At 50.1% G+C, this 16,231-nt stretch overlaps 1 protein-coding gene and 1 pseudogene across 3 annotated transcripts in view; both read left to right on the forward strand.

Annotated features, from left to right (window-relative positions):
• Positions 1 to 751, forward strand: part of alpha-Spec (alpha spectrin) — a 91,905-nt gene extending 91,154 nt beyond the window's left edge. For all 3 annotated transcript variants that reach the window (XM_084589646.1, XM_084589648.1, XM_084589647.1), the window contains one exon: positions 171 to 751. In XM_084589646.1, coding sequence (XP_084445772.1) covers positions 171 to 299 — 129 coding nt within the window. In that variant the 3' untranslated portion in view covers positions 300 to 751. The remainder of the gene's footprint in view (positions 1 to 170) is intronic.
• Positions 1 to 4,834, forward strand: part of LOC146204963 (uncharacterized) — a 193,706-nt pseudogene extending 188,872 nt beyond the window's left edge.
• The last annotated feature ends 11,397 nt before the right edge of the window (positions 4,835 to 16,231 follow it).

The raw sequence follows: 16,231 nt of genomic DNA on the forward strand, positions 1-16,231 counted from the left end.
CTTTAATTTTGAACTTCCGTTTTACATTTAGTTTGCTCATCACGTGCTCATGAAGGTAATAAATCCAAACTCTGGAATAGGGACTGAAAGCAGACTTTCTGGTGTTCACTGATTAAGTTGTAGATTATGCAGGTGCTGTAAACTGGGGTTCTCTTTTATATAATTTTCAGAACCTTACCAAGGACATGGCAGACTACTGTGTGTCCCGTATGAAGCCCTATGTGGATCCAAAAAGTGGACGATCCATCTCTGGCGCCTACGACTATATCGAGTTTACCCGCACTTTGTTCCAGAACTAAGCACTGCCTTTCATGTGTTTCCCATGTTTGTCTTTAGATGGAGCTGTGCTTCTGATTATGCTAGCAACAAGCTCTGGCCTAGACAAAATAATACCTGCCTCAACTGCCTTTTTAAAGACTGTTCCACAGAAAGTTCATTCAGATTACTTTTTATTTCTGTTGTGTCATTCTTATTTCTTGACAGGGTTCACCAGGAGTCATTTTTATGTGTATCCTTTTAAAGCAGCTTTTTCATTAGTGTAGCCTCAGGGCATAGGTGAACTGCATATATTTTATTTTAGTTGCATAGGTGGGGACATTGCTTTTATTTTACCTTTTAAAGCTTTTACTTTCATGCCGCATTTCGGAAAGTGGTGACATGCTTGTGGCTCTGGCAGCTATCAGAAGTAGCATTATCTGTTGGTATTTATGTGTAACAGGCCTTTAATAAAGCAAGCTATGTTTTATTGGAAGATGCATTGTCTTGTTACTTTATGTAAAAAATGAAAGCACTGTGGCTATGTCTGGTATCTGGTACAAAGTTGAAGTACAGTAGAATCTCGATAAACGGAAATCGGTTAAACGGAACTACTGCTTAAACGGAACAAACGCCTCGCGATTGGTTGGTTTTGTATTAAGCCAATGTAAAAAAAATCTCGTTAATCGGAACTCAAATTTTGCGACCACCGCGTTAACGGAACCGAAAAACTCGAAACCGCAACTAGTTGGACAAGCGCAGTGCCATCACGGTACGCATCAATGCTCCCCTCCTTCTCCTCCCCGCGTCACCACTCCGGTTTCAGTCTCCGGCGGTTTCTGGTTTGCTCGTACACTGCCCTCCGCATCGCTCGCTCGCGTTCACGGCGGTTGTGTTCAGTTAGGCCTAAGCCCTAGAGCTTTTGTTTGGTCCGATGGCAGCGCAAAAACGACCGCACAATGCGCTTGCGTTGGAAAGGAAGATGGAGATCATCAACGACTTCGAGAGTGGTGGCTTCACGAAAACGGCGCTAGCGACGAAGTACGCCGTCCCCAAAAGCAGCCTAACAAGAATTCTTCAGGAATTCTTCAGGAATCCTTTTTCGCTAGCCAATAAGTGGTAATTCCCACTCTTTTGACATTTTTTTTTTTTTAAATTTCAGTACTAGTACTACTGGAACAAAAATTCACTGCTTATTTTTCTCTAATAAAGTTTGTTCTCATAGTGTACCGTTCTCCTTATTACCTAGATTTCGCAAATTGAGATCCGCTGAGACTGCCAACTGCGCGCGTGCGCGCCAGCCACGTAGGGTTCACGCGGAAGCGGATTGCGCAATGCTGAACCTATTCTCTCTTTAAACGAAACTCCTGATAAACGGAACATATTTTCCCGGTCCCTTGAGGTTCCGTTTATCGAGATTCTACTGTACATGTTCGGGCAGGGCGAAAGCCTCTCCCATATTCCTCCAATTAACCAGGTCCTGTGCTAGCTGCATTCACTTGACCACGCAATTTACTCGCCACAAATTTGCTTTCATTCGAGTGCACATTCTCTATGATATCACCTATACAACCACCACATACTCTTTGGCCACCCTCTTTCTCTGACAGATATTGAACCTGTCCCATGTGCCACAGTCTCCACGCATACCCTATTCTTGGGCCAGCTGGGCTCCTACTGCTACATTCTGTTGATTACTGTGGCCACAGCTCTTTGTCTATGTTGGCCACATGTTGGACGACATAGGCCCCTACTTATTCGGCTTGAGTTGATAACCCAGACCACGGTCAATTTTTTTCTCCCTTCACAGAGTTGTTCTAGCATAAAAACAAGTGGACTGCCGTCTCCACAACTGCACTAGTACTGGACATCATGTCTTCAAAGAACAGCTGTCCTCTCTCCATAAGTTTATTTTGTCACTTTGCTTTAGTCAGGGCAGTGTTGGCTCTGGTGTGCAGGGGCCAGTGATCTGCCGGTGGAGGACATCATTCACTATAAGGCTGCCTCTTGTCCCATCTTACCAGGAGTCATCAGATAGCACTTCTTGTTAACAAGTGGAATTCCATGCATTGTCAGCCCTTTGAAGGTGTTCCATCTGGCAACTCCAGTGTTGACTTCTATCGGGACTCTGGCCTGATGTGGAGAATAATGGGGTCAGAAGTATCTGCTTCTCCATGTATTACTCTTCCCTCACATAGGAATTCATACAGCAAACATCTGCAAACAAGTGCAGGGAAGACGAAGGGTTTGCTATCAGTAGGCAGGGAGCCAACAGCTACTGATGCCAAGGAAAGCATAGGGGATTTTTTTTTTTAAACAATGCAAGTAATCGTAAAGATTAGAAAAAAAAAAACAAGCGGAGTAAGGGGCGCGACTCGGGCACCAATATCAATGCGGTAGAAATTCTGCCTTTCGCGTGAGGTTACGCGTAGGGGCCGAGCCGTTTCGGGCAAGCTTGTTGCCACGGTTATGTGAAAAATGAGAACTTTGTCTCCTACTCCTACATCAAATACTTTGGTATGTGCTTGTCTATTGTATGCTTGAGCATAGCTTCCCTGGCGTGCGTTTGCCGTTAGTCCCGTGCTACCTCCGCGGCTATTTCAAGCTGCTCCCGTATAGCTGCCTAATGGCGATTTTCACTGGTTACTCCGGAGCTCGCTTTTTTGCCCCGAGATGACAATTTCGAATTCCACTGATCGACCAAGATACGTTGCGCGTATTCCGCTAGTCGTCTGGAGCAGCTCGAACCGCTCCAGCTCGATCCGCCAACCAGAGTTATAGTGCTCTAGAAGAGAGAACTATACCAGAGTCTGCTCTCGCCGGAAGTTCTGGTCAGTGATGCCGTCACTTCCGGAATCTTAGGCTGTTTTTAGCGGTTTCATAAATACCGGAAGAGGACACTGGCCATCACCGTATTTTTTTTTTTCGCTATGTCAAACTGAGTCTATTGAAAAATGACAATTCCGCCGCTGGAATGCGGCTTCAACTTCCGGAACCAGCTCAGCATTACTTCCACCGCGCGCTCTGCACGTTCCGCCGGTTGATTGAAGAGACTTTACAGACCGCGATCAAACGGATTGGAGATTATCTAAGTACAGTTGGCCTCACTTGCTCGGCGACAAAGTCCGAGTATATCATCATCCCTTCCCCGGGACAACGCCCTTCAAAGATACTTCCTGACATCAACCTCCAGGTGCAAGGAAACCAGATTCCTCGAACAGACAACATCAGGATCTTGGGCTTGCATCTACAGGCCAACGGCAGCAACAACATCACGATCCAGCGCATCGACCAGTCGGTTGTACAGATCGGACGCCTCCTTAAGCGAATCTCCAACAAGCATCATGGCATGCGAGAGTCCAACTTCCTGCGCCTCGTTCAAGCTTTCATCTGCTCCTGCATCACCCACTCTGGACCCTACTTACGTCTCACTCGTGCCGAAAGCGAACGGCTGGAGGTGTCACTTCGAAAAGCATACCAGACGGCCCTAAGTCTTCCCATGTCCACAGCTACCCATAAGCTCATGGCTCTCGGAATCTCGAATACCGTGAGCGAACTGATCGAGGCAACCCTCACCGCCCAGTATGAGCGGCTCTCTCTCACACACGCTGGCCGAGCGGTACTGCAGCAAGTTGGGATCTCTCCGCCGAGATCGGCCCCAAGTTACGCTGAACTTACACCGGAATATCGCCTAAATCTCCGCATTCCTCCCATTCCCAAACGGATGCACCCGGTACACCAAGCCGAGAGATGGGCCAACCGGGCTCTTCAATTCGAGAAACGCTTCAGCGGACTTCCGGATGTCACCTATACGGACACCTCTTACCATCCATCGAGGCCAGTGATGGTGGCGGTAGTTCTCGCCCCTTACTGCAGCTGGTACACAGCCTGCAGCATTCGCAATGCAGAAACAGTCACCGCAGCGTAGGAGGTTGCCATTGCGCTAGCGCTAGCCGACCCTAATACCAAAGTCGTCATCAGTGACTCTCAACAGGCTATTCGCAATTACGATGCTGGCCGTATCTCTTGCCAGGCGTTACACATTCTACAATCTACAGCACCCTCTTCCACATCTCGCTTACTTTGGGCTCCAGCCCACGAGTCGCTCAGCGGAAACGCCCAGGCACACACTCTCGTTTGAGATCTCAGCTGCCGAGCCGAGAGTATGATCAGCCACCCTGCTTCCGCTGACACTAATCTCACTTCTCTACTCACCACTTACACGGACACACTCCAGCACTATAGACTCCAAAGGTGTGCACATCCTCCCGCACACCGCGATCTAACAAGACGCGAGGCCGTCCAATGGCGCAAACTACAAACTGGCAGCTTCCCACACCCCCTCTTATACAGCAGGATCTTTCCGGATCAGATAGCCCCCATGTGTAAACACTGCTCAACTCCGGCCACACTCATACACATGGTGTGGACTTGTACACATTACAACACAAACAACTCAAACACCCCAGAGACGTGGGAGTCTCTCCTGTGTACTTCCGAGCCAGCAGACCAACGCTGGCTTATCCAGCGCGCGGTGGAGGCCGCGGCATCCCAAAGGATCCCCACCGACCTCCTCTAAGTCAGCGCAACCGGTCCTTTGACTGGTCCCCTGTTTTTGGGCGCAATAAAAGAGTTCACCACCACCACCGGTTGACCAAGGGTGATTCGCTCTGTAGCGGTTTAGGTCGCTCTGTAGCTGTTTAGGTCGCTCTATTCCGGTCCAGACGTGCAGCTCTAATCGACCAGTGAAAATCGCCATAAGATACTTCGCGGGCTCTTCTCTTAGCCTGTTTGGGAGCGGCTGCTCGCCTGTCCAAGCGTGCTGTAAAATGGACTGTGGGCCGGTAGGGTTCCTGCCGTAAAGGAGCTGGAAAGGAGCCGCCCATGTGGTGTCATGGGCTACTTCTCTGTACGCTCATAGGACGAACGGTACGAACTTGTACCAGTTTCTTAGGTCCTTTTCAATCACGTAGAAAAGCATGTTTTTCAGGGCGCGATTTCCGCTGCTTTCCGGATGTTCAGGAGTCGAAAATCTAGCCTCGCTAACGTTTCTTTAGTCAGTTCTGCTGTGAAGTTAGTACCCTGAACTGAACACGCCACTTCTTGGATGCCAGTGCGGCTAAAAATGGTGAGCATGGCGTCGCATGTTGCTCTTGTGGTCAGTGAACTCCGACAGACCACCTCGGGCACCCCGTGCACAAACCAACTAGACAGAGCGTAGCTATAGCCCCGGCCGGAGGTTATGTACATCTATTGAACCGATTATGTCCATGTTCACGACTTGGAAAGGGTAGATCGGGCCTTGTGAGGGGCGTGATAGGTAATTGTCTCAAAGTTGCCTATCTTACCGGACCTGACACGCGTGGCACGTCTTGCAGCATAGTGCTACATCCGGCTCTAAACCAGGTCAAAAAACTACTTAATTCCTGTTCTCGTCTTCTTTGGTCCAAGTGTCCTCCCCATAGAGATTCGTGAGCTAATGCCAGGAATGCTTCTTCACGTGTGCTCAAGGGCAGCATAAGTTGTTTTACTTTTGCGCCTGCAATAGAATCCCAGTGGTATAGAAAACCGTCCGAGATGAACATGCACAGTTTGCTTGTTTTGGCATCTTCCCAAGCCTTCCTGCCGCCGGGGTGGCGCAGTGGTTACGGCGCTCGACTACTGTGCCCAAGGATACGGGATCGAATCCCGGCCTCGGCGGCTGCGTTTCGTTGGAGGCGAAACGCGAAACGGAGTGGCGTCCGTGTGTTGTGCGATGTCAGTGCACGTTAAAGACCCCCAGGTGGTTGAAATTTCCGGAGTCCTCCACTACGGCGTCTCTCATAGCCTGAGTCGCTTTGGGACGTTAAACCCCACAGACCAACCAACCAGCCTTCCTACCGCTGGGCCGATCGGAACTCGTCTCGCGTCAAGCACTCGCCCTGAGATGACTCCCCGTCTGCGCTGGCTTCATGTCTCTCACCTGTTGTCGCAGTCGACTTATCGTTCGTCTGTTCGCCTGTCTGGGGCACTTTCGCGCGAGCCCCGTCGCTCGTTGGAGATGCCTCGAATCTTTGCTCGCCCACCGTGAAATATATGCGCTACCTGGATCGGCTGTAACTTGGGCCCCACTCCGGACAAACAATCTGCTACTGCTGTCGGACTGAGCTAGCAGTTCTCAGTCTTCACGCGAAAGCAGACAATCCCTCCGCGAGCTTGCTCGTAAGCGCGCAGACGACATTTACCGCTTCTGGTACTAGAAGTGACGGTCGTCGCCTCATACTGACCGCGAGGGCTACTAGTTTGGCCTCCACTATTTCACCAAACGCTGAAACGAGATTTATCTTGCCAGAGGGCTCCTTAAACTCGCCGGGCACGATACCGGTGTCTATGATCGCCGTTGCCGGCACTCGGATCCAGCGCATTCTATATCCCCATCTGCTGTAGCAACGCCTAGAGGAGGCGCTGGCTGTAGTTTTGATATACGCACTACTTAAGTAGTGCGTATCCGAAGATCGCGGAGCTCTCATTTCTGCCACAAGGGCTGCCGCTAGCGTTTAAGCTGTTCCCGTTCTGGCAACTGTTACTTTCTGCTTTTTGGTGCGCTTATCTATTCTCTCTGCATTTTGAACGCGTCTTTTAGTTCGGGATTGGGTGCGACCGTGTGTGATCGTCTGCGGCTCCCTTTGCCTGCTCGAATGTCTGCAGTATCTGTGACATATCTCTTCTAGCTGGCTTTGCCCATTTTTCTCCTTCGTGGAGGCGCACATACTCCAAGCCCTGTGCTTAGGCTAGCTTTATTATATCGGCAACAATGAGAGCAACCGCATCTTCCTGAGTGTCTGCGTCCCTTGAGCGAAGATAGTATGAATTAAATTCGGTTTTTACGCGGGAGGTGAATTGTGCACACGTTTCCTCCTTGCGTTTAGCGGTGTACTCGAAACGGTCTAGCTACGGCGGGAATGAGCTTTAATTAATTTAACAAGGCCGTTTTTACTGACTCGTAGTCGCTGCATTCATCGTCGCTAAGATCACGAAACAGGTACCGCACTCGCTTGGTAAGCGCTGAATGATCAAGTGTACTCGGCTGTTTTCCGGTACATCATACTTCGTGAATACTCTCTCTACTTTGTCGAACCGCAGTGGTACGTCCGCATCACGCGGTAACTTGAGTCTCTTTAGGACTTTGGCACACTGGGAGACTTGGTCAAGAACCGCTCACCGCTGCTCACCAGATTCGAACATCAAGGGGGTTTACCTGCTGCCTGTCCCAACTATTCCGAGCTTCTGCAACTCTAAGCGTTCTTGATATTCAATTTTCAGCTTTTCAAGTCGAAATTGTTGAGCAAGTTTCAAGCGTCGGATTGAGATGGCCTCGCTTTTATTCATTGCCGTTAGTTTTCGTAGCGCACCTGCCGCCGGCTCATTAGAGACTTAAGTTCAGCGCTGCCACTTACCGCAGCCGTCTACCGCGTACCGTCAGCCGCACACGCGCTGATTGGTCCCCGCGTGCGGCGTCCACCGAAATAAAACAGGAACGTGGCGCCATCTGTCGCCATTAGGGTGATCTGCGCATGTGTACTGACGCTCGCGTGGTAGCGCTAAGAGGTAGCGCTAAACTAAAAGTCTCTATTAACCGTCGCTTCCGCTGATGCCGCTACCGCATCCTGTGAGGACGCCTCACCTGACTGATCACTGCCCCCTGACCCCTCCTGTTGTAACACTCTCTCCTCTGTCTTTGTGCCAACTGAGCTCGCCATCATGCTCTGCGTCAACACCATACGCCTGTTTTACACGAGCCGTAACCGCCTCTGAATCCCGCTCACCCGTGCTGGTGTCGGTAGCAGCTTGCGTTACTTCCCTGCTGTCGCCTTGACTGGTGGAGCTGTGGAATCAACGATGCCTCAGGGTCAGGGTGCCGCTGTTGCTTGTTCCTTTGGTTGGCACTGAAGATCGGCTCCTTCCACGCCTCCTGGACGACTGCTTCCAACTGGGCGTCTTTGATGCCTGAACACAGCGGGCTTGACGATGGTGCCGGTTGCCGAATCCTGTCGGCTGCGCCTGTAATTTCAAAGATGGCTCTTCTCTCTTCGGAGAGGGGTTCAAACCTCTCCAAACGTGGTGATTCGGCGATGTTGAAGCAGGAGGCGGTGATACAGAAGACGAAGTAATCACAGCATTTATGCCTACAAAAATACAGGGGCGAACTGCAAGTTATCAAAGTAAAGTCGCACGGACAAGATAAACAACTAACTTAAAAACAAAATCTCACACAGAGATACTGTCTACAGGACCTTACTTATCGGCTGAGCCTGTAGACTTACGTGTTAAGCACAGAACCTCAATCTAAACTGACTTCTACTTTTTAATTCATTGGTAGGCAAAGAGACTGGGGCGGTCAGTTTCGGTGACCTCCTCCTTGTGTCAGTTAACCAGTTAAAAAGATCAAACAGGGCGCCGTGGGTTGAGCTCAGCTTCGGACCCTAACAAAAGGGAGAAACTGTACACGCGCAGACAAAAGGGTTGCATTGGGAAGTCGTTTTCGTTTTTCTATTGTACGCATGAAGGGTGGGTGACCTGTCTGCCTCAAACGGCTCAGGCGGCCGCCGCCGTTCACCACTTAGGCATGATTATGCCATTGCTCATTTCTAATTTGTTGGTTGCCACTATGAAAGAAAAAAAAAAAGGTTCAGTTCCGCATCCCACGCAGGGGACACGTGAATGATGTCCAGGAGGAGAAATGATTGCTTCCTCTATCCCTCCTCGCAAAAGCGTCGAGTTGAACGTTCCGCAGCTAGCGCCCGAATTGTCGCTCATGAGTACGCCGCTGCGAAAGAGAAGACTCAACCCCATCTCCAGGGGCTTCTGCTGTTGCCCTTGCCGCTGCTGCGGCTGCCAGGACTATCTCCGCTGGGACTGCTGCTGCTGCTGGGGCTGTTGCCGCTGGAGCTTCCACGGCTGCGGCTGTTTGCTGAGGTTCGCAACATACGCGTAGCTGCGCTTGCTTCTCTTTTGTTGCAGGGCTGGCAAGGCCGTTCCCTCCCGCACAACAGCGCGCAGGGCCCGCCTTGAGAGAGGCACTTCTGACCTAGCCAGTATCGTAGCGACATGTCTCTCTCGCTGCCAGTGAGAGCATGCCGAGTCCGTGGCCGCATGTCGGCCCCCGCAGCTTGAAAAACGCGATTTCCCACTAGTGCACGAGCCGGTGTCATGTGGTCCACCGCACCAGGTACAGCGCGCGGCAGCTCTGCAGGCCTCGGTGGCATGTCCCAGGCTGGAGCAGCGAGAACACTGCAGTGGCCGCGGGCGGCAGGGCCGGACAGGGAGACGTCGCCTGTATATGAATACGTATGATGGCGGCATTCGTGCTTCCCGACAGTGATGCCGATGTCACTGCCACCGTCGACTCCGTTCTGGCAAGCAGCTGATCTTCCGATCGGCGCGCGTTAACGCCAAATACAAGCCCGTGGACTGATTGCGAGGGGCAGACTCCTTGGCGCGCAATGCCAGACCATGGGTCACAGTTCTGGCGAGCAGCGACCCGAAGGTGACTTTACATCCAACGTCCACGGCTACACATTCCGAAGTGTGTTAACGCGAACCGCGAGCAAGCCCGAGCGCGGACTCAACTCTTCGGCAATCTCCCATCCCTGTTCCATGGTGATGGCCACGCCGCGGTCCGCCGGCCGAAACGGCACTGTCCAGTGAACCCCATCGTGAACTGGCACACCAGCTGCAGCTTTCTGGAGAGCAGCCCTGCGTCTCCGATGGGCTCGGGTTGAGGCCTGACGCCATTGAATCAAGCCGGTGGCCTTCAGTGAGTACGCGGATGCCAAGGAAGTGTGGCTCTGCTGTCAAGCGGGTGAACGAACGACTCTGTGCGCTCGTTAGTAGACGACTGGTGGCCGCTCGTCTGGTCCTGCGCCGGGCTCTGGCTGGCTGCAGCACGGTCAGAGTCAGTATCACGATTCACGAGCGGTGTCTGTTGACGCCGACTGCTCCCCTCAGCCCTTGTCGTCGCCATCAGATGATCTTCAGGGGTGGCGCTTCCCCTTCCGTCGAGGGGGGGGGGGAGGCGGCCGAAAGGTGGGGGAGGTAAGGCAGGAGGCGTGATGCATAGTGTTTTGCGCTTAGCAGCAGATTTCTCCCCGCTGCTGCCATTGTCATCTCCTATCTATCCTGCGTGGGTGGAACAAAGCCTCTTGCAATGGGTGCTTTCATCCATGGCATTGTCCGCATTGTTGAGGTCCTCCTGAACCATAGCTGCATGCATTCCTTGTTGCAGGAATGTGGTCCCCGCTGGCTTGTGGCTGCCGGCGCCGCGCCGAGCTGGCAATGGCGGCTTCCTCGTGCTCATCCGCTTGCGCCGCAATCTCGGCAACACGTGGTGGAAGGACCATGGTGGCGTAATAATTTAGGCTTAGCTAAAGATACAACCTTGCGCCTTGAACATGTCCTGGGTCCTTGGTGCGAAGGGTCGTCGGCTGCGCGAGCTACAAAGGCTTTATTAACTTCTCTCAAGGACACAGGGTTGATCGAGACCCTTTAAAACCCATCAGTGTGTGATTATGTGCGTGTGAAAGTATGCGACAGTGATTCTTTTTTTTTCATTTTCCCCTCCCCTCACACTGTCACCCTCACCCCTCATCAGGAGTAGCATGCTAGGCTCACTACCAGGCAGACATCTCCTGTTACCATTAAAATATCAATCTCTCTTATCATCATCATCAGTATGATTATACCCACTGCAGGGCAAAGGCCTCTCCCATATTTCTCCACTTCACCCGGTTCGGTGCTAGCTGCATCCACTTGACCCCTGCGAACTTCTTAATCTCATCCGCCCACCTAACTTTCTGCCGCCCCCTGCTACGCTTTCTTTCCCTTGGAATCCAGTTTGTTACCATCAGCGACCATCGGTTATCCTCTCTTCGAACAACATGTCCTGCCCATGTCCATTTCTTCTTCTTGATTTCCACTAGAATGTCAGTAACTTGAGTTATTTCTCTGACCCACTCTGCACGCTTTCTATCTCTTAATGTTACCCCTACCATTTTTCGTTCCATGGCCCTCTGGGTTGTCCTCAACTTAAGTAGAACTCTCTTGGTTAGCCTCCACGTTTCAGCCCCATAGGTGAGTACAGGCAAGATGCAAATATTGTATACTTTCCTCTTGAGCGAGACCGGTAAGCTGCTAGTCATAATCTGCGAGTGCTTGCCAAATGCGCTCCATCCCAATCTTATTCTTCTTGTTATTTCCTTTTCATGGTCCGGATCTGCGGTTACTACCTGTCCTAAGTAGACATATTCGCCTACTACTTCCAGTATTTCGCTACCTACTGTAAACTGCTGTTCCTTCCCGATGCTGTTGAACATTACCTTAGTCTTCTGCATATTGATTTTCAATATCTCTCTTATAGTGCACAGCATCTCCTTCGCCGTCACCAGATTTAGGGCAGCGCGCTGTCTGCTCGCTGCACGCACTATATCCACCTCCCCAACAAAGGTGACGACTTGAAAGACCTTTCACGGTGTGCGCTGTGCGAGCGAAATCCACCTCGGTTGATTGTTGCCGGCGTTCGCAACCCACGGCGGCTGGTTTCTTGGGTGGGCTTCATGGTTGAATCGCCCCTGGAAGGTGATTATCCCAGGTCCGGGCCAGGGGCATGCAAAACGTCCGGGCGGGAGGTGAGCGCACAACACGAGGTGCCGAAGAGCGCGACTTGGCCTGGCTGAAGTCGAGGAAGCATGAAAGAAACACGTCCTACTCGGTCGGAGGTCGGCGAGGGCCTCCCCAGATCTAGTCAGTCCGAGAATGATTATGGTGCACCGCGTTTTCGCCAATGTTTGAGCTGAATCATTACAACCTGTGTAGAAAGTTTTGGTCAGAATCCAATCATGATTTTTTTTTTTGGGGGGGGGGGGGGGGGGGCACAGCTCTTGCTTCTTCATAAATCTGTTGAGGCAGGTTTGAACTACATGCTCCATGCGATTACACAAGAGGTGAGCGAAATTGGTCTAAGGTTCCCAAGGCTGATGTGTTAATGCCTGGTTTTGGAATGAGCATGACCTCTGACGTTTTCCATGTTGTTTACCGTATCTGGGCCGGAGGCGGATTTGCAGTTTAGTCTGGGAATTCTGTTCCCTTACCTCAGCCAGAGTAATGGGGAAGTCGAATTGCGTGTTTTGCGGACCGGCATAATCTGGGACGGCTTGGCTAGGAGCATTGCCAATATATCCGTCTTTCAGTTCAAGAAAAAGTTTCTCTGATGTGCCTGCGTATGTATGTACAAGCTATTGTAGGATCTGCCTCTCTGTGGTTCTGCCACCTGCAGGGTCAAGTAGATGACGGAGTAAATTCCAAGTTTTAGAGACTCCCATATTGAATCCATGTGGCTGCGTATGTCTTCCCAGTTTTTCTGTGTAAGTTTAGCTGAATGATCCTCAATCTTTTTATTTAGTATAGCCATAGCCTAGCTATTCTACGCAGACTGCTGTTCCATCGCTGTCGTTTGAGTCGTTTCTCGAGTTCTTTCTTTGCCTCCCATGGATGAAGAATGCGGCTGTCCGCAATTTCCAGGCGATCAGCCAGTTCTAATGGGCAAGTGGCCGTCTTGATGCCCTTGCATAGATTCTGTGCGCAGACATGGAGGGTATCTGCTTCCCTAGCGACTCTTTTAGTGCGGCATGTGTCCCAATCTACAAAAGGGGGGGGGGGGGGGCGTGGCCACGATTTACAATATGTAGTGGCCGCTGCCTAAATTTTCTTGTGTGTTTGTCGCCGTTGGAGTGCCCGTATTCTAGGCAAACGTCAAGTCGGGGGACGTGTCCTTGGAAATACCGTTACCGCAGCGGGTGGGCACTACTTGGTCCGCAAGAATAGTCAACCAAGACTGTTGTGCGCTGAGCTACAATTTACGGTCTTTAACGTCCTGATGTGCGCGCCCCCAAGCCGGAAGTTGGGCATTGAAATCTCCCGCAAAAGTTACGGGGAGATTGCCTGTAAGTTTTAGGGTCGCCTGAAAGAGTGGACCCAAGGCTCTCTTTCCGTAACTTTGGGCTGCTATAGACTTAGAGCACAAAGATACTGTGGTCGGTTTTTTTATATGGAATCGATTTGACTAGCACGTGTATGCCGGAATCGAACCCGAATATTCTCCCGGAACCGGAACCGAGCCGAACCCTATTTTTTCTGCCATCTTGGAACTGAACCTGAACAGGAACAAATCGGAGGAACCGGTACGAACCGGTTCGCGGTGAGGTTCTGACCCATTTTTGCTGGCAATTTAGCTTCATTATTTTTCATTTTATCGCTGCTTGTAAAGCCCTCTTCTCGCTTATTTCCGAAGCGTCACTGCAGACCGCAAACATCACAACCACATTGAAAAATCGTCCCTTCCAACACGATGACCAGAACAAAGAAAAATATTTTGCGACATGCATAGCACCAATCTCTGGAGTTGGGTATCTTTTCATCCTCACACGGGTTGGACTGCGCGCGCATTATGGCGCCGCTCATACAGAAAGTTGCCCCATTCGAAAGCCCAGGGAAATAATAACATATAATTCGTAAGCTGAGTTGCGTATTTAGATAAATAAATATATACTCATGTACTCGTAAAACTAAAAAACGAAATGACGAATCTGTTAAAAATGTCACACAAATCTTTTCATTTTCCTATGTTCGACGACGTCGCATGAGTCGCATGGCACGTGCATAGCAGCCGTATGCGATGCGACGCCAGCAGATGCAGTTTGGTTGACCGAGACTTCAGAATGGTAGGCTGACGCTGAAGGTAGGAAGGCTGCCTTAAACAGAAATTACCGGTCTGTTCTTGAATTGTAACTGAACTTTGCACAAAGATGGTTCCATAAGTCGATTTCCCCCTTTACCTTCTTTTCTTTTTGTCCCCAGCGATGTCTGCTTGTGTTACTTCACTTGGCAAGTTAAACTGTGCAGGACTGAGGCTCCGATGTTTAAACCATTTGACTAAACATCAGTCTAGACTCAAAGTGGTTCTAGAAGAAGGCATATAGCGCACCTATGCAGGCAACCATGACGCGCAAGAAGACTGTGGTCGCATCACGTCGCGGCCACAGGAGCAAGACAATTATTTATTCCGGTTCTCTGGCATACACAATAATGACTCCAACCCCAGTACGTGGCGGAGGGGACTTTTGTCAGCGCCCTACGGGCCTCAACACACGAGTGTCTTTGCGTTTCACCTCCGTATAAACGCGAAATGCAAAAGCGTCCGCCTACTAGTGCGATATATAGTCACACATGGTATATATATCGTTATCTTGGGGTGCGTGCTTGGTTTGACCTTGATCTGATTTCAAAGTCATTTAGTGGGAGTCGGACGAAACATAGTTGTACATGTAGGAGAGGTTTCGTTCTAAACTAAAATTCCGGCGAACTATTGTACCTGTAAGCGCAAAAGGAAACATTTCCTTTTTTCTTTCGGCGCGTGACAGCTTTAATGTGTGCCAATGAAAGTAATTATTTCTCCCGTACTGCTTTAGTCATCAGCCACTCATTATAAATATTTTTCTGAGGTCTGTACAACCAAGTGTAGCCCGTCACATTTGACAACAAAAATTACGAGGGGCTTTAGCGACTAAAATAGTGAAAGGCGAAAGCCTGAGTGTCGCATTCTGCTACGCAACTGATACTAATTATTAATTAAATAGTCATTATTAATTAAATAAGTAGTCATTAAGCTGGTAATTAATAGTTAATAAATAAATAAACTACTTATTCAGTCGTCAATTCGTTATTAATTAATTGGTCATCAGTAACTGATTATCGATTGGCATATGGCCATACAAGGCACGCATTCGCGCATACTGTGGTGGGGCTCTGTGATTGGTCGAGACCTCTATGACGTCATCCCGCCTCGGCCAATCAGAGCCGCCGCAAAAGCGGGACACATTTTGTCCACGACAGCATGAGCCATTAAAGGCTTTCGCCTTAAAAACAATAGACGAACTACAATATTAATTTTCAGCTTTTATTATATTTTGGAACAGGAGAATTCCCACCGCGGTGTTGCAATGGTTAAAGTGCCCAATTACTATGCCGGAGTAGCCGGGTTCGATCCCGACCTCCGGCGGCTGCGTTTCGATGAAGGTGAAACGAAGATGCGCGTCCGTGTGCTGTGCGATGTCAGCGCACGTTAGTTCCCCACGTTATCGAAATTTCCGGAGCCCTCCACTACGACGTCTTTCATAGCCTGATTTGTTTTGGGACGTAAAAGCCCACAAACCAAACAAACCAATCGGGAATAGGAAAGAAACCTCAGTATTAAAAAAGTGGAGTAAGAAAATACACCCGATTTTTTTTTCTCTGAAGCCGTTTGAGCTGGTTCGGACAAGGTCGAACCGGTTCAAACCGGAACAGAATATGTCTCCGGAGCCGAAATCGAACCTGAGCTCGAAAGGCGTGAACTTGAACCCGAACCGAACGCGAACAAAATTCCGATTCGACATTTTGTGTGTATGACATTTGTTATTGGGGTGTCGTGCTAGACAACCGTAATGTTTCATTTGACTAAAATCATGAACCCGTGCGTGTCGTGTCTTGATGAAAAGGTCTGATATTTAGCTAGTTTGCTATTTATTTGCGCCTCTTGTAGTGTAATTAAATCAGGTCGCCCTCATTGTTCATGAGTGCAGCTCGTTTGCGACCAAATCCTCGACAATTCCACTGCCAGATGGTCTGATTTGGTTGCGAAGCCTGTTGTGACCGTGCATGGTCCGCGCTTGCGCGCACTATTGTGCGCCTGTGGGCATGGTACTGATATGTGCTGTTGGTGCAAGGGATCTAAGTGAGCCTCTTCCCATGAATCTTTTTGTGTGAGCATGCTTTGCTTTGTCGTGACCCTGCAACTGCCAAGTTGGCCCTGTCAAGGGAACGTCAAGAAAAATACAAAGAAACGTCACCCTGTGAGAAATAGCCGGATGTGCTTTTGTTCAATTGTTCACCCTTCCCGTCGAGA

Source organism: Amblyomma maculatum, chromosome 1 (genome assembly GCF_055883805.1).
Source record: "Amblyomma maculatum isolate TAMU_Amacu chromosome 1, ASM5588380v1, whole genome shotgun sequence".
Classification (NCBI taxonomy): domain Eukaryota; kingdom Metazoa; phylum Arthropoda; class Arachnida; order Ixodida; family Ixodidae; genus Amblyomma; species Amblyomma maculatum.